Source organism: Pan troglodytes, chromosome 2 (genome assembly GCF_028858775.2).
Source record: "Pan troglodytes isolate AG18354 chromosome 2, NHGRI_mPanTro3-v2.0_pri, whole genome shotgun sequence".
Classification (NCBI taxonomy): domain Eukaryota; kingdom Metazoa; phylum Chordata; class Mammalia; order Primates; family Hominidae; genus Pan; species Pan troglodytes.
This window is the reverse complement of record NC_086015.1, coordinates 52,691,602-52,715,860: the sequence shown is the minus strand read 5'-3', so window position 1 is coordinate 52,715,860 and position 24,259 is coordinate 52,691,602. Positions and strand designations below refer to the sequence as shown.

The following is a 24,259-nucleotide window of genomic DNA, read 5'->3' as shown; positions in this document are numbered from 1 at the left end:
CAGACCCCGAGATTCTGCTCTGCCCCAGGAGGGCTTCTGGGAGGAGGAAGGGCCAAGAGAGGTCTTGAACTGCAGAGCCAGACCTGGTGCAGAGAAGGCAGGGTCTGGATGTCAGTTTCTAGCAGTTCTACCCCTCACCTGAACCTCACACTAGGCCTATGTACTTTAGGCCTAAAAATAGGCAACTGGGTCAGACAGATTACGGGATAACACCCATAATCCCAACACTGGAAGGCCAAGGTGGGAGGACTGCTTGAGTCCGGGAATTTGAGACTAGCCAGAGCAACATAGCAAGACCTTGTCTCTACTTAAAAAAAAAAAAAAAAAGCTGAGTGTGGTGGTGCATGCCTGTAGTCCCAGAGACAGTAGGCTTGAGCCTGGAAGGTCAAGGCTGCAATGAGCTTGATCATCCCACTGCACTCCAGCCTGGACGACAGAGCAAGAACCTGTCTCAAAAAATAAATACAGATAAAAATAGAAAACTTGCACACACTGGCCTGTACACGCCTCCTGCTTCCTGGGCTCGGGCTTCCTGTGGAGCGTAGCTGGACCATTCTCAGCCACAGTCTCTCCAGGACCCTGAGGGCCTCTTCCCTGGGTCTTCCAGGCACTCATTACAAGGATTTCATATATCTGGAGATCTGGGCTGACTGGAAAGCTGGGTGGATCAAATAGGCTCTTAAGGCCACCGTGGTACCCCACTCCCTCTTTCAGCCCTCCTCTATGCTCTCAGAAAGGGGCATCGCAAATCTTAAGTCCTATAAAGACAATAAAACACAGCAAGATGATAGCGATTGATGGGGGTGGGAGCTTGACGGACAAATACTATAGGAGAGGGAAGGGAAAATTGTCCCAGGTAGAGGGAACAGAATATGCAAAGGCCCAATATAGAGAAAAACAGCCATAGCTGAAGAGAGAGGAGGAGTAGGGGTGGGGAGCAAAGATGGGAGGGCTTTAGACAGGGAATAGCCCCGCCTGGTTTCTGCTTTTGTGGCCCCCTTCTCCCCACACTTGCTCCCCACTGGCCACCACCGGCACTCGGTGAAGACAGGTGGTGAGGCCTAGACACACCGAGAGCCGGGCCCCGCGGGGGCTTCCAAGTGTCGGATCAGCAAGATCATCCTTTCGAGGTCGCCGTCCTTGCAATTAGTAGATGGGACCCACTGCCCCAGGGCGGCAGGGGCGCACCCGCTACGAGCGGAGCGCGCTTTCACCGGGAGGTAGGACGGGACGCAGCGCTCGGACTTAAGCGGGGAAAGGGAGCAGAGGGCTGGACGGGTGAAACTGAGGCCGGGGTGAGGAGTGAGGGTGTGGTGTCCGGGGATGAGGGGCCTGGAGCCGGGAGGGACCAGAGGAGACAGCGAGCTGTCGACCCCAGCCCCGCCGCACCTCTTGGGGCCGCGCGGGGGCGCTGCTCTCCGATGCGTGGAACGATACAGCCCAGGGCGGGGCTTCGGCGGGAGGGCGCGCGCGCCCGCGCGCGCTTGCGTAGTGTGTCACGGTTCGGGACGACCGCGGCGCGGCTCGGCGCTCCCGGCCTGGCGTTGTGGCTCCGCAGCCCTTGCCACCTTCCCTGCACCTGCCCTGCCCGGCCTCATGTACCGCGCGCTGTACGCGTTCCGCTCGGCGGAGCCCAACGCGCTGGCGTTCGCCGCGGGCGAGACCTTCCTGGTGCTAGAGCGAAGCAGCGCGCACTGGTGGCTGGCCGCGCGGGCGCGCAGTGGTGAGACGGGCTACGTGCCGCCAGCCTACCTGCGCCGCCTGCAGGTGAGTGCGCCCCTTCCTGCCCGGCCTCCGCGCCCCTGGGGCAGGACCCCTTCACAGCCCCGCGGAACCGACCCAGGGACCCCACCCTCTCCGGGACCCGAGGCCAGGACCTCTATCAGACAGGGAGTTTGAGAACCTGACCCTGAGACCCCCGGACCCACGGGGACTGAGACCCCAAGAGTCAGCATCACCCACAAAAGACCAGGCCCTTGACAGACCAACTCCCGATCGACCAAAAGCCTAACTCTGGGACTGAGACTTCTCAGGACCCCAGACCCTTCAGTATCGAGTCCGCCATCTGAAGGGCGACCCTGAGCCCCACCGAATCCTGGCCAATTATTCAAATCCCTGAGACCCCAGATCCTTAATATGCCCCTTCTCTGGATTCCTAGGACCCCACAACCAACCTCCCTCCCTCGCTCCCTCCCTCCCTTCCTTCCTTCCTTCCTTCTTCCCCCAACCCCGCGCCTTGCCCCCCGTTGGAGCCACCACTGAGACCTGGACCACCTTGGACACCACCTGTTTCCCCAGCCATCCTCCAGGTCCTCAACGCCCCAACTTGGACCCTAGAGCCATAGACACCTCCATCCCCTATGTGACACCTAAGCTTTGGTACTTCAGTGTCTTTCACTAGCCTGTGTTCAGCCACCCTCTAAGCTCTTCTTAAGTCTCTCCCAACCTTATTTGAACCAAGGACCCATGCCCCTGCTGACACTGTCTGTTCCACTCCCCAACCCTGACTTCTCAAACTTTCTTCCTTTGAAAATGGGCTCCATCCCTACTTGTTCCCAGCCTGGAGTGGGGACTGCTCACATTGTGACGAAGTGAGTTCTTATAGCTTCTCCTGGTCTGACCGTGGCCCCATTTCCTTCCAGTGGAAGCTGCAGTCCCAGTTCCTGTTTCCCTAAGAGTAACCCTGCTGCGGGGGTTGGGTTGCGGTATCTCCAGCTGGTCTATTCTGACCACAGGGGGAAGAAGGGCCCAGAGCTGCCGGGCCTGTGCCAGACACCCCCGCCCCGTCCTAGTCCTTATCCTTTAGGAAACATCCTGTCCCAGCCCAGTTCAGGACAGAAATAACGGGATAAATTTGGAAGTGTCATCTGGTCTTACCAGGAAGGATGGGCCCTGGGGGCCTAGGGGCTTCCTCATAGACCCTTGGCGTGATCCCATCTAGGAGTGCCAGGGGTGGGAGTGGGGGCCGTGGACACCATGGCTGCTGTGTGTCAGACCCAACCTTTTTGGGAATGGGGTCTCATTGAAGGCCTCTGAGGAAAAGTCCTGTCTCTTCCCCTACTGGGCATAGGTCAAGGGCCTGTGAGTCCCCTGCCCCCAGCCAGGACCAGTGGGGCAAGGTGTTTGGGGAGGGCAGAGAGGCTACCATCTTCTCTGTCACTGTCTGTTTCTTTCTGCGTGTCTCTTTCTGTCTGGATTGCTGCGACTCTGTGCCTCTCTGCCTGTGTCGTTCCGACTCCACATGTGTGTGTTTTTGTTTCTTCCTCCGGCTCCCCCCACACTCTGGCTCTGGCTCTGTTTCTTTCTGCGTTGTTTCCCTCTGTCTGCCTCTCCGTTCCTCTCTGAGCTCCTCTCTTTCCCCATTCCTTTCTTTCTTTCTCTCTCTCTCTCTCTCTGTCTCTGTGTGTGTGTGTGTGTCTTCGTGTCTTTCTATCCCCCTGTCTCCTCTCCCTGCACTCTGGCACACCTCATACCACCTGGAGGGCTTTGCTGACCTCTGTGCCCACCTGTCTGTCCCCATCAGGGAAGCTTCTCAAACCCATGGTGGAATGAGTTCATCTCAGCTCCAGGACTCCTATGTAGCCTGATGGACTACGTGTGCCAGGGCCAGGGGAGGGCTGGGGGTAGCTGGTTTGATAGCTGCTACCCTACACTCCCCATGTCAGATAGGCAGAGTAGACTGGATCCCTGGAATGTTGGGGATGGCAGTACAGAGCCTGGAACAGGGGCTAGGCCCCTCTCTCATGTTTATCCTTTGCCACAAACACAGAACTGCTTCCCAGGGCGGGTCTGGAAGCTTACTGAGACACCTTGTGGGGATGAGGGCCAGCAGCAGGGTTGGGGAGGGCAAGTCCCTTTGACCCATTCTCAGCTCCCAGGGCTTACAGAGGGCCCTTACAAGGACAGGGCTGTTCTGGGGTATGACCTTGGTTTTGTGAAAGATCGGCAAGATGCAGAGTGATGTATTAAGGATTCCAGATACTGGAGACTTCCTGTTTGGCATCTCAACCTGGGCTCTGAGCCAAGACCAGGGATAGACGAGGTATGCGCTCCTGGCTGCAAGCTGGGAGCCCCGGGCTATGTTTTTGCTTTAGACCTCTGATTTTCAGAAACATCTTAGCCAAGAGCCTTGCTGTGGGGTAAAATCCTGATCAGGACCTAATATGTAATGTGGCAGCATGGGGGTCACCCTGTGCCTCAGCTCCCTGAGTGATACAGTTTGAGAACCCCATTCCATATTCTGGTTCAACTTTCTGTGCTATGTCTAGCATTCCAGGCTTTAGCTATATTGGTTCTCTGCCCTGGGTTCTATCTCGGGCTGGGCCTGGGCTGAGCACCTCCGTTTGGCCTTCAGGTCTAACTGCTGTCCCCTGCCCCCCCCAGGGCCTAGAGCAGGATGTCCTCCAGGCCATTGACCGGGCCATCGAGGCTGTACACAACACAGCCATGCGGGATGGTGGCAAGTACAGCCTGGAACAGCGTGGAGTCCTCCAGTGAGTGTTGAGGGGAGTGAAGTGGGACCTCCCGGTGAGCATGGTGGGGTGGGGTTCTTCAATGAGTGTCATGGGGCAGGTGGGCCTGGGAAATGCGAGGGTTGGCAAGGGTGGTGGGGGAATGGCACCTCCCAGCGAGCAAGGTGGGGTCGGGTCCTTCAGTGAGCACCAGGGGTGTGCAGAGCGCAGGACTGAGGATAGTATGGGGTACTGTAGGCTGGGGTGGAGCATGGAGGAGATGGGGATGTCTGAGGGGCCTGGGCTATGGGGTCCCAGCATCCCACAGGGGCATATGAGGACTTTGAGCTGTGAGATGCAACCCCCCAATAGTCTTCCTGTCTTTCCATCAGGAAGCTGATCCACCACCGGAAAGAGACCCTGTCACGCAGAGGCCCTTCAGCCTCCAGTGTTGCAGTTATGACCTCATCAACCAGTGACCACCACTTGGATGCTGCTGCAGCCAGGCAGCCCAATGGGGTGTGTCGAGCTGGGTTCGAGCGGCAGCACAGCCTACCCAGTTCTGAGCATCTTGGGGCAGATGGAGGCCTCTACCAGGTGTGTGGTGAGGACATCGTGGAGAAAGGAGGTGGGTGGAACTTGAGGCTTCATCGAGAGGCTCAAGGGGTCCACTCAGGAGTGATGCGGCCCAGAGCCATAGTCCTGCCCACAGCCAGGGCTCAGGGCCCGAGCCTCGCTGACGCTCTAGATGTCAGTCTGTCCTCCAAGATCCTACTTCCATCTTCCAGATCCCACTTCCATCTTCCCAGATCCCACCACAGCCTCGCCGAGCAGCACCCACCACACCGCCCCCACCAGTGAAGCGCCGAGACCGCGAGGCCCTGATGGCCTCTGGGAGTGGTAAGAAGGCAGGGTTAGGGGAATTCAGGTGGAGGCACCCTATGCTTGGAATGGTTGTGCTGCCTGTGTTAGGGAAATGGAGGCTCTAAGCTGGGGAAGAGGACAGGACTCCCATTTTGGGGCAATTAGGGGCTCTGGGCTTTGTGAGGAGGCAGTGCCTAGCAGAGAAACTAGGCCCTGTGTTAGGGGACAGGGGATCTGGGCTGTGAAGGGTATGGTTTTCCAGGGGGCTGCCCTGGCCCAGCTTCTACTCACTGCTCGCAGGTGGCCACAACACCATGCCCTCCGGGGGTAACTCTGTGTCCAGCGGCTCCTCAGTCAGCAGCACCTCCCTGGACACGCTCTATACCGGCTCCAGCCCATCTGAACCAGGCTCCAGCTGCTCACCCACACCCCCACCTGTGCCCCGCCGAGGCACCCTCACCACCGTGTCCCAAGTCCAGCCCCCTCCCTCCAAGGCATCAGCACCTGAACCCCCTGCAGAAGAAGAAGTGGCAACTGGTACAACCTCAGCCTCTGATGACCTGGAAGCCCTGGGTACACTGAGCCTGGGGACCACAGAGGAGAAGGCAGCAGCTGAGGCGGCTGTGCCCAGGACCATTGGGGCCGAGCTGATGGAGCTGGTGCGGAGAAACACTGGCCTGAGCCACGAATTATGCCGGGTGGCCATCGGCATCATAGTGGGTCACATCCAGGCCTCAGTGCCGGCCAGCTCACCAGTCATGGAGCAGGTCCTCCTCTCACTCGTAGAGGGCAAGGTGAGGGTGGGCGGCACAGCAGGGCCACCCTGCTACCCACCCTGTTCCCACCGTCACACACTTGTCCAGCCTGTACATTACAGGTATTTCTCAAGCTCTGGCTCTGAGCTCTTACTGTGCTGGGCACTGGGGACGTTGAGCTGATTTCTGAAGCAGAAAGGAAGGACAAGCATTCCAGGCAGATGCGCAGCCTGGACAAGGGCCACAAGGCAGGACTGAGCCTGGCTTGTGGGAGGAAGTGGAACAAGGCCTGCAGGACTGGAACACAGGGAGTGAGGGAGTGGGTGCTGTAGGAGGAGGTGAGACCTGGGGCAGGTGACAGATAAGACCAGATGCTGGTGGCCAAGAGTTCTGTCTGGCTGCAGGGAAGGAATGGACACGGCATGGGTGAGGGTAGTGCCTTGCTGACCTTGGCAGTAAGAGACATGGGTGCTGGGAGAGCTGTGATGGAGTCCTAGGTGCTGACTTGGATGAGAGGGAGTGAGGTGTGTGGGCATCATGGATGGGTGGGATCCTTGGCACTCATGAGCAGGATGGGGGCAGTGAGCCCAGCATACATGATGGGGGTCAGACAGACCAAAGGTCCCTCTTTAGTGCTCCATGGTTCCTCTTACACTTCTGGTTTGGGTGTTGGGGAGTGGGCCAATGGGCTTGGCTGTGCTGGGCACAACAGCTAGTGCCTGGTAAGCAGGGTTCAAGGAAAATGTGGCAAGTTGGTAGATGACAGGCCTGTGCCATTTTGTGTGGAATGGGAGAGTGAGGTCTCAGAGTCATATTCTGGCAGTGACAGAGTTCATGGCCCTCCTAGTTGGGGGTGTTTATCCAGGTCTGGGATGAGAGGCGAGCTGTTGAAAACCCCCTACAGATGAGTCTCCCATTGACTCCTGTCCTGGGAGGTCATCAAGACTGGAGTTGAGCCTCCTGTCCAGTGTGGGCCAGGAGGGACTTGAGTTCATGGAGTAAAAGTCCACAGATGACCTCTCCAGGCCTTGGAGGCTCCCTGGAGATGGTGAGGGCAGGGAGTGTGCTGAGTCATACCTTGCCCTCTCCCTCTAGGACCTCAGCACGGCCCTGCCCTCAGGGCAGGTCTGCCACGACCAGCAGAGGCTGGAGGTGATCTTTGCAGACCTGGCTCGACGGAAGGACGACGCCCAGCAGCGCAGTTGGGCACTATATGAGGACGAGGGTGTCATCCGCTGCTACCTAGAGGAGCTGCTGCATATTCTGGTAAGGGTGGGGTCCCACACACATACCCCACATGGGGAACAGTGGCCCCCACCCTGTAGCATCCCTCACAGTGCTAGGAGTCTCCCCTACACATACGTGCTCAGCCCTCTCTTGTGCGGCTGCACAGCTCCGCTCATGGTGGCTGATGCTCTCACTTCCTCATTTCTGTAGACTGATGCAGACCCTGAAGTTTGCAAGAAAATGTGCAAGAGAAACGAGTTCGAGTCTGTCCTGGCCTTGGTGGCCTATTACCAAATGGTATGTGCAGGATGGAGGGGAGGGGTAATGGAGAGACCTAGATAGTGGGGGAGTTCCAGGTACTGAGCACGCAGGGTTCCCTGCCAGGAACACCGAGCATCACTGCGGCTGCTGCTCCTCAAGTGCTTTGGTGCCATGTGCAGCCTGGACGCAGCCATCATCTCCACGCTTGTGTCATCCGTGCTGCCTGTAGAGCTGGCGAGGGACATGCAGACAGACACGCAGGGTGAGGCTGGAGGGCGGGGTAGGAGGGAACTTCCTGCTATCTGGAGGGTGTTCCTGCCATCTACTGGGGTTTCCTGCCATCTTTGGGGACTCTGACTGCCTGCCTTGTCCCCCCCAGACCACCAGAAACTCTGTTACTCTGCCCTCATCCTGGCCATGGTCTTCTCCATGGGAGAGGCAGTGCCCTATGCACACTATGGTAAGAATGCAGTCACCGACCAGCTGATCACAGGTCCTAAGCCAGGGCCCATTGCCCGAGGGCCTGGGACCTGCTGACTACACAGCCTAGCAGGGAGAGGCTATCCCCAAGGCTCACAGAAAGCCAGGAAGGGTGGGTGGTGCGGGGGTCGGAGGGGAATGGGGCTGCAGACTTCTGTGCGCCCCTCTCCCAGAGCACCTGGGCACGCCTTTCGCCCAGTTCCTACTGAACATCGTCGAGGATGGGCTGCCCTTGGACACCACAGAGCAGCTGCCGGACCTCTGCGTGAACCTGCTTCTGGCTCTCAACCTGCACCTGCCAGGTGGGGTGGGGCCTGGCCGGGCGGTGGCTGAGCACATGGTGGCTCTCAGGCTCAGCACCCTGTCTATACCCATGTCCTTCCTTAGCTGCTGACCAGAATGTCATCATGGCTGCCCTGAGCAAACACGCCAATGTCAAGATCTTCTCCGAGAAGCTGTTGTTGCTCCTGAACAGAGGGGGTGAGGGCCCGGGAATCTGCGTGGGTACCACTTCCATGCCCTGTGACTCCATGACCCCTGCAATGACTCCCGTAACCCCCTGGGGTGACTCTGGGATCCCCACAAGGTCCACCCTGACCGCTATGACCCCTGCCTCCTAGATGACCCTGTGCGCATCTTCAAACATGAGCCACAGCCACCACACTCTGTCCTCAAGTTCCTGCAGGACGTGTTTGGCAGCCCGGCCACAGCTGCCATCTTCTACCACACAGACATGATGGCTCTCATTGACATCACTGTGCGGCACATCGCAGACCTGTCACCAGGAGACAAGGTGCCTGGAGGTGGCTGCAGCAGCGGGGGTCACTGTGTGGAAACTGAAACAAAATGGTGGGGGGCATGACATTGAGTGGAGATGAGGGGGCAAGGCCACTGCTGGAGCCAGGTAAGTGTAGGAGGCCATGATAGGTGCACCAAGACCCAAAGGAGCCAGCCATGAGGTGATCTGGAGGTGGTGCGGCTGGAGGAGGCTGGAGAGGAGGGAGTGGAGGGAGATGAGGCATGGAGGATGGAGTTTACACAAAGCCTCGGAGGCTGCTGCAAGAGGTTGTGATCTCAGGACCGGGGAATGTGATGTGATTAACATCCCACATGGAATCAACTGCATGCCAGCAGAGTAGAAGCCAGCCAGGGAGGAAGCAGCCTCAGTGGTCCAGTGGCATGGATGGGGTGGGGATGGGATAGGTCGTGGCAGTGGCAATGGCGAGAAGAGGCCAGCTGTGGAGTGTTTAGTAAGTGGATCTGGCAGGGCTTGCCACTTGATTTATCTTGAGCAGCTAGATGGATGAAGTGCTGATTTTTGAAGTTGGGGAGGCTGGGAGAACTTCTTGGGGGAAAATAGAGAGTCGTGTTTTGAATGTGTCAAGAATGAGGAGATATCTGCTAGACACCCAGGTACCGAGGGCATCAGGGAGGCAGTGGGGAATGAGTTGAGACTAGAGAGACATTTCGGAGTGGCCTATGCAGAGATACGATGGGAAGCCTGTGACAGTGTGATTGCCTCAGAAATGAGATAGATAGGCAGGTCAGCGGGAAGTTCGGGCTGCAGCCCTGGGCACAGCTGAAACAACTAGGGAGAAACCCAGGAAGAGAACCAAGAAAGCAGGAGCCCAAAGTCACATGTTTAGAGGAAGACGATCAGCCATCTCTATACCGTTAGGAGCCTGAGCGAGACTGGGGTTGGCCATTGGATTCACCACACAGAGGTCAGTGGTGCCTGACAAGCAGTGTCAGTGGGGTGCAAGGAGGAGAGTCTGAATGAAAGTTTGAGAGCTTGAAGTTATTGGGGAGTAGAAATGAGGGGAGGGTTGGAAGCAGTAAATGGAGACAACTCTTGTGAATTTTCTATTAAGGGGAAGAGAAAAATGGGAGGGAGGTTGCTGGAGAGAGATGACATGGGGATAGGGAGAGTGTTTTTTTGGTGTTTTTTTTTTTGTTGTTGTTTGTTTGTTTGTTTGTCTCCCACTGTTGCCAAGGCTGGAGTGTAGTGGCACGATCGTGGCTCACTGTAACCTCCGCCTCCTGGTTTCAAGTGATTCTCCTGCCTCAGCCTCCCAAGTTGCTGGGATTACAGTCACCCACTACCACACCCAGCTAATTTTTATATTTTAGCAGAGACAGGGTTTCGCCATGTTGGCCAGGCTGGTCTTGAACTCCTGACCTCATGCAATCCACCTGCCTCAGCCTCCCAAAGTGTTGGGATTACAGGTGTGAGCCACCGTGCCTGGCCAGGGAGAGTGTTTTGAAGATGGGGGATGTTGGCCAGGCGCGGTGGCTCATGCTTGTAATCCCAGCACTTTGGGAGGCTGAGGTGGGTGGATCACTTGAGGTCAGGAATTCGGGACCAGCCTGGTCAAAATGGTCTCTACTAAAAATACAAAATACGAAAAATACAAAAATTAGCTGGGCATGGTGGTGGGAGCCTGTAATCCCAGCTACTTGGGAGGCTGAGGCAGGAGAATTGCTTGAACCCGGGAGGTGGAGGTTGCTGTGAGCCAAGATCACACCACTGCACTCCAGCTTGGGCGACAGATGGGGGATGTTGGCCAGGTGCAGTGGCTCACGCCTATAATCCCAGCACTTTGGGAGGCCGAAGTGGGAGGACCACTTGAGTCCATGAGTTCAAGATCAGCCTGGGCAACATAGTGAGACCTCTGTATAGCCTGATGGACCACAGTAGAAAATAAAATTAGCTGGGCATGGTGGTATGCACCTGTAATTCCGACTACTTTGGAGGCTGAAGTGGGAAGATTACTTGAGCCCAGGAGGTCAAGGCTGCATTGAGCCACGATTGTGTCATTGCACTCCAGCCTGGGCAACAAAGCCAGACCTTGTCTCTTTAAAAAACAAAAACAAAAATGGTACGGATGATGGTGCATGTTCTGAGCCGGAGGGAATGATCCAGCAAGCACAGAGAGATGGATGATGTGTTGGAGATGGTGAGCCACCACAGGAGTCAAGTGGATGGGGCAGGAGGGGAGAGTCCAGGTCCAGGCCCACATGGACAGGAGCTAGGGCTGCTCATTCTGGTAGGGACAGGTGAGATGTGGGTACTGAGGGGAAAGATGGGTTTCTGCAAGATTACTTCTGTATTCTCTATGAAGCACAAGGCCAGCTGACAAGGTAGGTAGGTTTCAAAGACAGAGAAGGTGGACATTATTACTACTCTAAGGGAGAGTGACACAGCAGAGAAAAGCAGCGGGAGGCTCAGGCAGTGCTGCGTGTCCGTTTGAGGTTTGTGGTGGTGAATGACATTCAGGCCTGCACATGGCTCTGCATTTGTCTATAGCTTAGACACTGGCGTTTGATGTGCAGGCACCTCAGTATGACACCCAGGGCTGGGACTTAGCAGAATGTGCTGCCTAAAGGAGGTTTTGGTATTATTTCTCTAATTAAAGGTAAAAAGAGAAATGAGGGATGTTGAGGGAAGCAGACATCAGGTCAGTGGACTGGGGGTCTCTGTGAGAACAAGCTGTCAAGTCATAAGGGCTGGCCGGGCGCGGTGGTTCACGCCTGTAATCCCAGCACTTTGGGAGGCCGAGGTGGGTGGATCACTTGAAGTCTGGAGTTTGAAACCAGCCTGGCCAACATGGCGAAACCCCGTCTCTTCTAAAAAAAAAATACAAAAATTAGCCAGACATTTTGGCACATGCCTGTAATCCCAGCTATTTGGGAGGCTGAGGCAGGAGAATCACTTGAACCCAGGAGTCAGAGGTTGCAGTGAGCCGAGATCATGCCACTGCACTCCAGCCTGGGTGACAGCACGAGACCCTGTCTCAAAAAAAAAAAAATGATATATATATATCTCTCATATATATATATGATATATGAGAGAGAGATATATATATATATCAGATATATATATAGATCATAAGGGCTGTTGGAACTGGTTCATCCAGAGGTGTTGGGAGTATAGGTTGGAGGAGAGGCTGTTGGAGATGAATTTGGGGCATATGTAGGAGGTAGGATGGCCAGGTCTTAGACATGGCTTGGATATGAGGTACGTGGGAGACAAGAAGCAAAGAGGACACCATATTTCAGGCCTGTGCTTTTGAATCGGCAACAGTGCTCTTTGTAAAGGTAAGAACATGAGAAAACCTTCAACTCTGGGAGGATGGGAAAGATCATGAGTTTGATGGTAGATATGTGGATTTGAGGTCTGTCACATGTGCAGGAGATGTCAAGTGGGCAGTTGAATATTCTTGTCTGGAGCTCACAGGGGAGTTCTAGGTAAGAGGTATGAGAGTGGTTCACTATTTGAAGCTGTGAATGTGCACGAGATCTTCCAGGGTAAGAGAGGATAGGGTGAGAAGCAGAGGGCCTCTGACTGATAGACAGAGGCACCTTGAGAGACCCAGCTTCAAAGGATGGGCAGGACTTCCCTGGGCAGGCCACATACTTGGGGCTGTCTGTGGCTGGGATGATTCATTTATTCGCTTACTCAAAAACTATTGAAGACCAATTCTGTGCCAGGTATATTGTGGGTGCTGGGGATGCAGCCCTGATGTTCAGGTCCACAGCCCTGGGGTCTGTGGGACAGTGGGGTCCTGTCCCTGTCCAGTGGTGGTTGCAGTACCTCCCTGGGGTCCCTGAGCTGGCCTGCTCTTCCCACAGCTGCGCATGGAGTACCTCTCCCTGATGCATGCTATAGTCCGCACCACACCCTACCTGCAGCACCGCCACCGGCTACCTGACCTGCAGGCCATACTGCGACGCATCCTGAATGAGGAGGAGACCTCACCCCAGTGCCAGATGGACCGCATGATTGTCCGAGAGATGTGCAAGGAATTCCCAGTGCTGGGGGAGGCTCCCAGCTAGCACCTTGCTGTCCTCCCTTCCCTGCAGCTCCAGTCAGTGTGCAGGGGACTCAGGGGCTTGGCCCTAAGAATGTTTTGCACTGACAGTGGGAGGGGATAAGGTGGCAGAAGGAACCTGAGCAGGACCCCCACCTGAAGTAGAACTTAAGAGAGGGGCCAAGTGTAGGATTGGGGACCATGGTCTGGGAGCTGTTCTGGGGCAGGGGGAATATGCAAGCTAAAGCCCCTCTATACCCTGGTAGGCTTCCTCTTCAGCATGCCCCCCTCTTCACCCCACACCCATGTGTACACTCAGAGTCCTGCTGCCGCTCCAGGCTGGACCAGACCCCCATCCCCACCCCTCCTGGTCTGTATCCTGGGCCTCAGCAAGCCATGCCCCTGGGGTGAGGGGAGGCATCTCCCACCAGCTCTATTCTTTGCCTTAGCTTTGCAGTGAGTGCTGCTCATGTCCTCCCCTCTACCCGCACATGGGGGTCGCTGCCCTTCACTCCTACCCCCAGAGGCCTTGGCCAAGCTGCTGCTTTGAAAGCGGGATCTTGGAGACAGGCCATCCATCCTGGAGCCTCATGGAACAGGATGATGGCACTGAGAAAGCCAATGACCGAATCTCTTTTCTCTGTAAAAATGTAGACTGAAAAGCCATGTGTATTTTCCTATGTGCTGTAGCTCTCCTTTGGAAATAAATCACAGGCATCTGGAAACAGGCTTCCCTGTATGATCTTGGGAGACAGTGGGAGAGGATGGGCAGAAGTACTGGGGCCTCAGGACCCCATCACTGCAGCTTGCACTGACTTCTCCAGCCTGAGGAGGTGATGGATCCTGACAGGCCTGGCCTTCAAGGCCCTTTGAGCCCTGTTCTAGCCTCTCTTCCCTGAGCTCCACTTTTCCTGAGCCCCAGCCATAGCCAAGTGCCCCCCAGCAGCCCATTCGCAGGTGTCTGCATCTCCAGGCTTCACTTACACACTTACATCTTTCTTTTTCTCTTTTTTTTTTTTTGAGACAGTCTCACTCTGTTACCCAGGCTCACTGTAGCCTTGACCTCCCAGGTTCAAGTGATCCTCCTGCCTCAGCCTCCTGAGTAGCTGAAACTACAGTAGCCACCATGCCCAGCTAATTTAATTTTTTTTTTTTTTTTTTGGTAGAGACAGTGTCCTACTATGTTGCTTAAGCAGGTCTCAAACACCTCAGTTCCGGTGATCCTCCTGCCTTGGCCTCCCAAAGTACGGGGATTATAGGCGTGACCCATCGCACCGGCCCGCTTACATCTTTCACTTACATCTTTTGCTTTGCTTTGAATACCGCTACTCTCTCCCCTGTTGAAACCCTATTGTCCTTCATAGTTGTTCTCAAATGACGCAGGCCCCTACCTACCCCCAGCCCTGGCCTCTGTGAATGCTTGGGCCTGTCCAGCCCTATTTTCTTCCCCCATTTGTCCTTGTTTCCAGCAAGATCACCTCATCTTGCAATCTCAGCAGATATCTGGTAATCATGGTAGGGCAGAAGGAGGGTCTTAACAAGCATGGGGTTACGTTTCCATTAGTGTTTTAGAGGAACTAAGGGCCAAAATTTGGCAAAAACTTCACTCTTGCAGACTTTCAAGTTAGCAAAGAAGTTCTCACCATAAGTTTGGGAGCAGAGTCAGAAACCCACAGGCAGACACCAGTCAGAAGTGTTGTTTCTGTTTTCTAGATTGAGTCTCACTATCTTTTCAAGGCTGATGTCCAACTCCTGTGCTCAAGCAGTCCTCCCACTTCAGCTGCCCGAGTAGCTGGGACTACAGGCACACACCACTATATAGGCTTCACACACAAGTGGTTTTCATCAGTTCCCTTTATTTTTTACCCAAACTCTTCATTCATCAGATGGTTCCACACATCAGCAATCACTGACACTGACTTCTGGTCATGACTTTTTCTTTCTCATTGGGGTGCTGAAAACAGAGGGCAGTTATCCTCCCAAAAAGAAGGTAAAGCAGCACAGGGAGGCGAGGGCTAGGGATGGGGCCCCCCAGCAAGAGGCTCTCAGAAGTTGAAGCAGCAACATTCCATAGGAAACCCATGCGAGGAAAGTATGGGGTCCTGGTGGGGGATGCCCTGCTCACCGCTTACTGTCAGAAGGCCAGGTGCACAAACTCACTCGGACCTGAGGAGGGGTTGACAGTGTTTGGCCCCCAGTAAAGCTCTGTGGGACACAACCTGGTTATTAACTTTTTTTTTTTTTCTTTTTGAGACGGAGTTTTGCTCTTGTCACCCAGGCTGGAATGCAATGGTGTGATCTCGGCTCACTGCAACCTCTACCTCCCAGGTTCAAGCGATGATTCCTCTGCCTCAGCTTCCCGAATAGCTGGGATTACAGGTGCCCACCACCACATCCAGCTAATTTTTGTATTTTTAGTAGAGACGGGGTTTCACCATGTTGGTCAGGCTGGTTTCGAACTCCTGATCTCAGACGATCCACCTGTCTCAGGCTCCCAAAGTGCTGGGATTACAGGTGTGAGCCACCGCGCCCAGCCCCCCCCCCCCCTTTTTTTTTTTAAGATGGAATCGTGCTCTGTCACCCAGGCTGGAGTGCAGTGGTGTGATCTTGGCTCACTGCAACCCTGCAACCCTTAACCTCCTGGGTTCGAGCAATTCTTCCTGCCTCAGCCTCCCCAGTGGCTGGGATTACAGGCGCCTGCCACCACACCCGGCTAATTCCTGTATTTTCAGTACAGATGGGATTTCGCCATGTTGGCCAGGCTGGTCTTGAACTCCTGACCTCAGGTGACCCACTCACCTCCGCCTCCCAAAATGCTGGGATTACAGGCATAAGCCACCACGCCTGGCCTGGTTACTACTTTTAACCCTGGAGACATTCTGCCTCCTTTTCATATCCAAAGTCAATGACACTGACTTCCAGTCACAACTCCTTTCTCACTGGGGTGCGGAAGGCAGGGAAGTATTCTTATGAGATAGTGTATTTCAGTAAAAAGCACAGGTCCTCAGGAAGCGGAGGCAGGGACATCGGACAGCCTTTGTGACTTGCTGTGTTTCCTGTCATGATGCACACACAAACCCTGTGGGAACGGCAGGACTGTGCTGTGCCATCTGTCCCAGTGCTGGCACCTAGGTCAAACAAGGTATGGCCCCATGGCAGAAGCCTCTGCTCACTTCTGCAGGAGTGCCCAAGGTGGGCCCTGGCACCTGTTTGTAAGAGAAGCAGAAGCCCCAGCTGATGAAGTTACATACATTCTGACTCCTGGTAGCAAGCGTGCTCTGAGGGGACTCCAGGACCTCTTCAGCAAACACCCTTGTGGTGGCCTCACAACACAAAATTACAACCAAAGGCAGATTATGATTAGTCAGAGAAGTCCTCTTGGGGAGGGAACTGTCTTTGATAGAACACATCTATGGCTGCGTGGAAGGTTGGTAGATGTGATATGTGGGTAGGCAGTAGGAAGGGCAATGAGACAGAGCATTAAGCCACCCCAAGAAAGGGGAGTGTTTGGGTAGAGTTGAGAAGAACTCAAATTTTGGGGGACAGTGAGGGGGTTTGGGCTGACTTCCTGGGTCAGAAGTTTCTGAAGCTGCAGCTAGGAATGGGTGTGTAAGTGTGCAGGTGGCTCACGCCTGTAATCCCAGCACTTTGGGAGGCCGCAGAGGGAAAATCGCTTGAGCCCAGGAGTTTGAGACCAACCTGGACAGCATAGGAAGACCCCATTCCTACAAAAAATACAAAAATTAGCTGGGCGTGGTGGCCCGCACCTGTAGTCCTAGCTACTCGGGAGGCTGAGGTGGAAGAATCACTTATGCTCAGGAGCAATTGCACCACTGCACTCCAGCCTGGGTGAGAGTGAGACCCCAACTCAAAAAAAAAAAAAGTGCGAGTGCTGGCACCGTGTCTTTGGCATATGTGCTGAGCCATAAGCTGCACATGCATAAGGCCAACCCCAGGATGAGGGGTCAAGTAATTCTGCCTCAGCCTCCTGAGTAGCTGGGATTACAGGCGTGCGCCACCACACCCAGCTAATTTTTGTATTTTTAGTAGAGACAAGGTTTCTCCTTGTTGGCCAGGCTGGTCTCAAACTCCTGACTTCAGGTGATCCACCCTCCTTGGCCTCCCAAAGTGCTGGGATTACAGGCATGAGCCACCACACCCAGCGTATCCATCCACTGTTGATGACCTTTCAGTTGTTTCCAATTTTTGTCTGTTGCAAATACTGCTGCCAGGAGCACTGTTGTACATGTCTTCATGTTGCTCATACGCATTATTTTAGGAGGGTATATTCCCAAATAAAGAGTGGAATTTCACGGTCACAGGCAGATACTGCCAAATAGGTTTCCAAAGTAGTTGTACCAATGTATGCTCCTTCAGTAGTGTCAGACAGTTCAAGCTTCTCCTATCTTTCCCAAAACTTGGTATTGTCAAGTCATTTTTATTTTCGCTATCCTGGTAGAGTGCAGTAGTCCCCTCCCCACCTTTTTTTTTGGGAGGTAAAGTCTTGTTCTGTTGCCCAGGATGGAGTCCAGTGGTGCATTCTCAGCTCACTGCATCCTCCTCCTCCTGGGTTCAAGCGGTTCTCATGCCTCAGCCTCCCAAGTAGCTGGGACCACAGGCGTGGGCCAACATGCCCGGCTAACTTTTGTGCTTTGAGTAAAGACAGGGTTTTGCCATGCTGGCCAGGCTGGTCTCAAACTCCTGGCCTCAAGTGATCTGTCCATCTCAGCCTCCCAAGGTGCTGGGATTACAGATGTGAGTCGCCTCACCTAGCCAGTATTTATTTTTTTCAATTTGCATTTCCCTCATGACTAAAGAGGTTGAGCACCTTTTCAATATTATTTGAATGTTCTCTTTTGTGAAGTAACTATTCAAATCTCTTGCCCCATTTATCTGTTTGTGTATATTTTATTGATTTGTAGTATGTATTCAGGATATGAGTCCATGGATGTTCTATCTTAGAGTATCTTCTCCCACTTTTAATGTCTTTTGATAAAAGAAGGTTCTCAATCATTATGTAATCCAATTTATCAATACTTTCCTTTATAGTTAGTGTATTTTATGTCCTATTAGACAATCCTGTTAGTCCTGTCCTGTTAAAAAATCTTGACTGGCTGTGGTGGCTCATGCCTGTAATCCCAGCACTTTGGGAGGCCAAGGCAGGAGGATCACTTGAGCTCAAGAGTTCCAGACCAGCCTGGGCAAAATGATGAGACCCTGTCCCTACAAAAAAGTAAAGAAATTAGCTGGGTGTGGTGGAGCATACCTGTAGTCTCAGCTACTCAGAGGCCAAGACAGGAGGGTCCCTTGAGCCTAGGAAGTCGAGGCAGCAGGGAGCTATGATCGCGCCACTGCACTCCAGGCTGGGCCACAAAGTGAGACCCCCATCTCTAAAAACTTTTTAAATATAAAAACAAATTTTTTAATCTTTGCTTTCACGCTTGTGAACAGCCACTGCACTCCAGCTCCCGTCTCTGTAAAAAAAATAAAAATAAAAAGTTTGCTTAAAGTCACCTTTAAGATCTTCTCTTGGCCAGGTGCAGTGGCTCACGCCTGTAATCCCAGCACTTTGGGAGGCCGAGGTGGGCGGATTACAGGGTCAGGAGATCAAGACCATCCTGGCCAACATGGTGAAACCCCCATCTCTACTAAAAATACAAAAATTAGCTGGGCGTGGTGGCATGTGCCTGTAATCGCAGCTACTCGGGAGGCTGAGGCAGGAGAATTGCTTGAACTAGGGAGTCAGGTTGCAGTGAGCCAAGGTTGCACCACTGTATTCCAGTCTGGCGACAGAGCGAGACTCTGTCTCAAAAAACAAAAAACAAAACAAACAACAACAACAACAAAAAAACAAGGTCTTAATACTGTTTTCTAGAAACTATATTTTCAGATGTCAAATTTATATGGAATTGATTATGCAAGCAGTGTGAAATAGAGATCTCATTTAATTTTTTCTATATGGATATCCAACTGACCCAGCATCATTTATTGAAAAGCCCATTCTTTCAGTTAATAGAGTTGCTCCTGGGGAAACAAAAAAAAGAAAACAACCCTTTCTTCATGTTGGCTCTGAAGAACCACCCTTGTCAAAATTCAAGTTTCCACACATCTTCAGGCCTGTCTCTGGATTTCGTTCCTTTAGTCTTCCTATCCTCATACCAGTACCACACAATCTTGGTTTCTTTTTATTTTTTAATTTTCATTCTTTTTTTAGATACAGGGTCTCTTGCTCTGTTGCCCAGGCTAGAGTGCAGCATGTGATCATAGCTCACTATAGCCTCGACCTCCCCAGAGCTCACATGATCCTCCCACTTCAGCCTCCCAAGTAGCTGGGACTACAGGCATGTGCAAAATTTTTGTATTTTTTGTAGAGATGGGGTTTTGCTATGTTGCTCAGCCTGCTGAATCTAGTTTGTCAGTTTACACACACACAAAATCTAGTGGGATTTTTTTTTTTTTTTTGAGACGGAGTCTTGCTCTGTCGCCCAGGCTGGAGTGCAGTGGCGTCAACTCGGCTCACTGCAAGCTCCGCCTCCCCAGGTTCACACCATTCTCCTGTCTCAGCCTCCCAAGTAGCTGGGACTACAGGTGCCCGCTACCACACCCGGCTAACTTTTGTATTTTTAGTAGAGACGGTTTCACCATGTTAGCCAAGATGGTCTCGATCTCCTGACCTTGTGATCCGCCCGCCTCAGCCTCCCAAAGTGCTGGGATTACAGGTGTGAGCCACCACACCCAGCCAAAATTTAGTGGGATTTTTAACTGAAGTTGCATCGAATCCATATATCAATTTGGGAAAATTGGCACCTTTATAATATTGACTTTTCCAATATTGGAACAATTTTTCACTTTATTTATGTCTTTATTTCTCATTTTTTTTACTTTTTTTTTTTTTTTTTTTCAGATAGCGTCTGGCTGTGTTGTCCAGGCTGGAGTGCAATGGCATGATCTTGGCTCACTGCAACCTCTGTGTCCCAGGTTCAGGCACTTCTGCCTCATCCTCCAGAGTAGCTGGGATTACAGGTGCACAACAGCATGCCCAGCTAATTTTTTTTTTTTTTTTTTTTGAGACGGAGTCTTGCTCTGTTACCCAGGCTGGAGTGCAGTGGCGCAATTTAGGCTCACTGCAAGCTCCGCCTCCCAGGTTCACGCCATTCTGCTACCTCAGCCTCCCGAGTAGCTGGGACTACGGGCGCCCGCCATCAGGCCCGGCTAATTTTTTTTTGTATTTTTAGTAGAGACAGGGTTTCACCGTGTTAGCCAGGATGGTCTCGATCTCCTGACCTCATGATCCGCCCGCCTCAGCCTCCCAAAGTGCTGGGATTACAGGTGTGAGCCACTGCGCCTGGCCAAGCTAATTTTTTTGTATTTTTAGTAGAGATGAGGTTTCACCATGTTGGCCGGACTGATCTCTAACTCCTGACCTCAAATGATCCACCCACCTTGGCCCTCCAAAGTGCTGAGATTTCAGGCATGAGCCACCATGCCAGGCCTATGTCTTTATTTCCCTCAATAATGTTTTATAGTTTTTTTGTATGTATGTATGTAGTCTTTGCACATCTTTCATTAGGTTTATTCCTCAGCATTTTATATTACTTGATGCTATTGTAAACATCATTGTTTTTAAGAAAAAAAATTTTTTTTTTTCTCGTTCACTGCAACCTCTGCCTCCCAGGTTCAAGTGATTCTCCTGCCTCAGCCTCCTCAGTAGCTGGGACTACAGGTGCCCACCACCACGCCCGGCTAATTTCTGTATTTTTAGTAGAGACGGGATTTCACCATGTTGGCCAAGCTGGTCTCAAACTCCTGACCTCAGGTGATCTGCCCGCCTTGGCCACCCAAAGTGCTGGGATTACAGGCTTGAGCCAACATGCCCAGGCAAGAAATTTATTTTCTAACTGTTGGTGACATATAGAAATTGCAACTGATTTTTATATATTGATCTTGTGTCCAACAACTTTGCTGAACTCATTCTAACAACTTACCTATAGGTTCCTTTGAAATTTTTACATATACAATCCTACTGCTTGTGAATGAGTTTTTTTTCCCTTCCAATCTTCATAACTTATTATTTTTCTTGCCCTACTGCACTGGATAGGCCCTCCGATATAATACTGAGGCTTATGGTCATGAATATAAAATGAGACCAATTAGCACGGTTGTTTGTTTTTCTCCAGCAATGTTCTGCTGCGCTAGAGGCAAACAATACATAAATAGTCTATTTTAACGGGGTTAGATTTTAGCCCAGCAAGTTTGTCTAAGAAGAACAGGGCGGGCCGGGCACAGTGGCTCACGCCTGTAATCCCAGCACTTTGGGAGGCCGAGGCGGGAGCATCACAAGGTCAGGAGATCGAGACCAGCCTGGCTAACACGGTGAAACTCCGTCTCTACTAAAAATACAAAAAAAAAAAATTAGCTGGGCATGGTGGTGGACGCCTGTAGTCCCAGCTACTCGGGAGGCTGAGTCAGGAGAATGGCGTGAACCCGGGAGGCAGAGCTTGCAGTGAGCCGAGATCGCGCCACTGCACTCCAGCCTGGGCGACAGAGCAAGGCTCTGTCTCAAAAAAAAAGAAAAAAAAAAGAAAAAGAAAAAGAACAGGGTAGGGAGTTTCCGTGGCACTGAACTCTATAAGGCTAATGACACAGGTCAATAGCTGAGGTGATGAACAATGGACTCGAGATCTCAGTGAGGTCAAAGAACTGCTGGATAATTGAGCTGGACAGGTTGGCCAGGTCTTCCCCTGGAAAGGTACACCTGGCTGGGAGTAGACAAACACAGGGTGGGGTGGAAAAGGCAGGAGAAGGAAAGACTGAGAAGTGTTAGCGGCAGTATCTGCCACACCCTTACCCTCTGGTTTTCTGATCGCTCCATCTGCCGCCCAGCAGCCTCAAATCCAGGTCTCTGGGTCCTGGGTGGACCTCTAGTTGGGAGCTGATAAGAGAAGGAGGATAGGCTGGGCACGGTGCCTCATGCCGGTAATCCCAGCACTTTGGGAGGCTGAGGCGGGCAGATCACTAGAGGTCAGGAGTTTGATACCAGCCTGGCCAACATGGTGAAGCCCCATCACACCACTTCACTCCAGCCTGGGTGACAGAGTGAAACTCCATCTCAAAAAAAAAAAAAAAAAAAAAAAAAAAAATGAGGTTAAACCACATAGGGGTCTTATTAGGAGGCAAGGGCAAGATTTGGAGGTGGAGAGAAGAACAACCACCACTATCACTAACATCTGGTTTTTGTTTTATTTTTACCGGGAGTGCATTAGGAACTGCCACTGGGGCTGGGGCATAGAGGTGAGTGCAGATTGAGGGAGAGGGGCTCCACAGAACAGCCACAAAGGGAGGATGACAGTGGGATGACACACAGCAGGGAGCAACATGGAGAGCGATCCGCAATCAATCTCACTACTCAGAAGTGAGGAGCTTTGCTCTCCAAAAGGAATGTTAGCTGGGACCAGCGCCAGCCCTATTGGTGAGAGGGCAGGGCTTGATTTCCCTCAGCCATAGTCCCTTTATGTCTCTGCACATTTGCCCACACAGTCTCCAAGACCTAGGATGCCCACCCCCAATCCCTATCCCTCCCTGCCCTTCCTTTGCAGATGCGGATCTCCCCTTGGTCATTCAAGGCACTGCTCAGGCATTTTACGCAAGAAGGCTTCCCAGGTTGCGAAGGTGACTCAGACGCCTCCTTTGGGACTCCAACACCCTTCCCCGGCAGAGCCCCTGCCTGTCTGCCTCCGTGGTGTCAGGTTTTGTGCCCTCTACTCACTAGATTGTGGACACAGAAAGCGCTGGTGCTGTCAAAACCACTTCTGGGTTGCCGGGCGCGGTGGCTCACACCTATAATCCCAGCACTTTGGGAGGCCAAGATGGGCGGATTGCTTGAGCCCAGGAGTTCAAGACTAATCTGGCCTACATGGTGAGACCCTGTCTCTATAAAAAATGCAAAAATTAGCCAAGTGTGATGACATGTACCCGTAGTCCCAGCTACTCGGGAGGCTGAGGTGAGAGAATCGCCTGGGGAGTTCGAGGCTACGGTGAGCTGTGATCACCACTGCACTCCGAAAGAGTGAGACCTTGTCTCTAAATAGATAAATAAATAAAACTACTTTGGGGGACTCGCTCCTCCAGCCCCTGCACCGATTGGCTCCCATTCAAAGGAGTTCAGCCCTAAGTGCCTCTGCAGATCTTCCACCCCCACCCACAAACCCGTAGGAACCCCGGCCGTGTATCCGGCCCAGAGCTCTGATCCTGGGGAGGTCGTCAGATTCGTAGACAGGAGAGGGAACAACTGGACACCTGTTGCCTGTCCTTGGTAGCCACAAGGGGCGCTCGGGAGGTGGAACCCGCAGAAGCCCCGCCTCCCGGAAGCGGAGCAGTCAAGGGGCGAAAGGATGCGCCGACTGATTGGTTGATGGTGATGTCATAGGGACCGTTCGGGGCGGGCCAGAGGCCTTGGCCAGGAGTTCCTCGCCTGTTAGAACCAGGATCCACCCCATCGCGGGAGCCGCACCCTGTGGAGCGTTCTGGGGTCCCGGCCCTGACCTCTTCCTGGGCTTCGGGATGCCCGCGTCCTCTGCACCCGGCGCTGCAGCTCGTTATCGATTCCGCCTTTGGAGGCCAGTCCGTATAGTGTACCTCCCGGACTATCTCTCACGGTTAGCCGGCAACCCGCGGAGCCCCCTCCCCCATGCGATGAGTCCGCCGTGAGGGGCGGGGCCTCCCATTGTGCCAATAGAAACAATGACTGACTGATTGGAGTGCTCTGCGTTCACCCCTCGCCTCCGCTCCTCTCGTGACGTCTGTTGCGCCAGGTCCACCCATTGGCCTGGCGAGACCGGCGCGTGCCAGGAGTTACGCAGGGAGAGCTGGAATGCACCGAGGGTGGTGGGAGGACTGAGTTTCTGTGTCAGTCCCTTCAAGGGGTTAAGGCATGCGGTCGTGACGGACGAGGGGCGGGGACCCGAAGAAGCGGGGCCCGCAGCCATGGGGCAACGCCGGGCTCCACGTGGCATCCCAGAGCACTCGGGACTCGCAGCCTGGGAGGGGGTGCAGCCTCCAGTGAAGGGTCCCCGAGCCCGGGAGACTGCTGGGGACCAGCAAGGCAGGGAAGAATTTGGCCTCTGCTCCCGCCTCGGGAGGGTCATCTCTGGTCCCTGCTCCGCAGGGGCGATCCAAACAAGCAGGTGGTCGCGACATGTTTCATAAAACTAGCTGATGGGATAGTTAAAGCTATTGTTCGGGGTGCTGGCACCCCAGACCCCTGTCCAGCCATCGTCCCCTCTACCCCAGGATTTCACACAGTACCCCCTCCCAGAGCTATGAGAACGCTCATGGGCACCAAAATTTCAGACCAAAATCCGGGACACGGTTCAGAACTAGTGGTCAGGAAGGGGGAACAAGAGATCTGGAA

At 53.3% G+C, this 24,259-nt stretch overlaps 1 protein-coding gene and 1 long non-coding RNA gene across 11 annotated transcripts; one reads left to right on the top strand and one right to left on the bottom strand.

Moving 5' to 3' along the window:
• The first annotated feature begins 375 nt into the window (after positions 1-375).
• Positions 376-22,985, top strand: NCKIPSD (NCK interacting protein with SH3 domain). 10 transcript variants are annotated; one of them, XM_054681833.2, is made up of 13 exons: positions 376-1,220; positions 4,384-4,493; positions 4,844-5,048; positions 5,240-5,351; positions 5,616-6,109; positions 7,166-7,336; positions 7,508-7,594; positions 7,682-7,820; positions 7,938-8,018; positions 8,212-8,340; positions 8,426-8,518; positions 8,659-8,831; positions 22,446-22,985. In XM_054681833.2, exons 2-13 carry the CDS (start codon positions 4,447-4,449, stop codon positions 22,767-22,769), a joined length of 2,055 nt encoding a protein of 684 aa, XP_054537808.1. In that variant the 5' UTR covers positions 376-1,220; positions 4,384-4,446; the 3' UTR covers positions 22,770-22,985. The 10 variants fall into 10 exon arrangements, with proteins under 10 accessions (XP_054537808.1, XP_063661819.1, XP_016796541.1 ...); XM_063805749.1 differs by lacking the exon at positions 22,446-22,985 and adding an exon at positions 12,671-13,574 and having other exon boundaries at positions 951-1,220; XM_016941052.3 differs by lacking the exons at positions 376-1,220; positions 22,446-22,985 and adding exons at positions 1,441-1,767; positions 12,671-13,574 and having other exon boundaries at positions 5,261-5,351.
• LOC107970638 (uncharacterized) lies at positions 14,689-23,224 on the bottom strand. The gene is made up of 4 exons (XR_001713329.2): positions 23,146-23,224; positions 22,616-22,779; positions 21,698-21,781; positions 14,689-14,803 (listed from the first exon to the last, which is right to left on the bottom strand). It is a non-coding gene; the product is annotated as an uncharacterized LOC107970638 (long non-coding RNA).
• Between the last annotated feature and the right edge of the window lie 1,035 nt (positions 23,225-24,259).

Excerpts from the sequence above, each read along its gene's own strand:
- NCKIPSD (XM_054681827.2), top strand. The coding sequence starts at position 1,597 with ATGTACCGCGCGCTGTACGCGTTCCGCTCGGCGGAGCCCAACGCGCTG. Across the intron at positions 7,337-7,507 it reads AGGAGCTGCTGCATATTCTG|ACTGATGCAGACCCTGAAGT; the intron begins GTAAGGGTGGGG and ends TCATTTCTGTAG. Across the intron at positions 8,341-8,425 it reads TCTCAACCTGCACCTGCCAG|CTGCTGACCAGAATGTCATC; the intron begins GTGGGGTGGGGC and ends GTCCTTCCTTAG.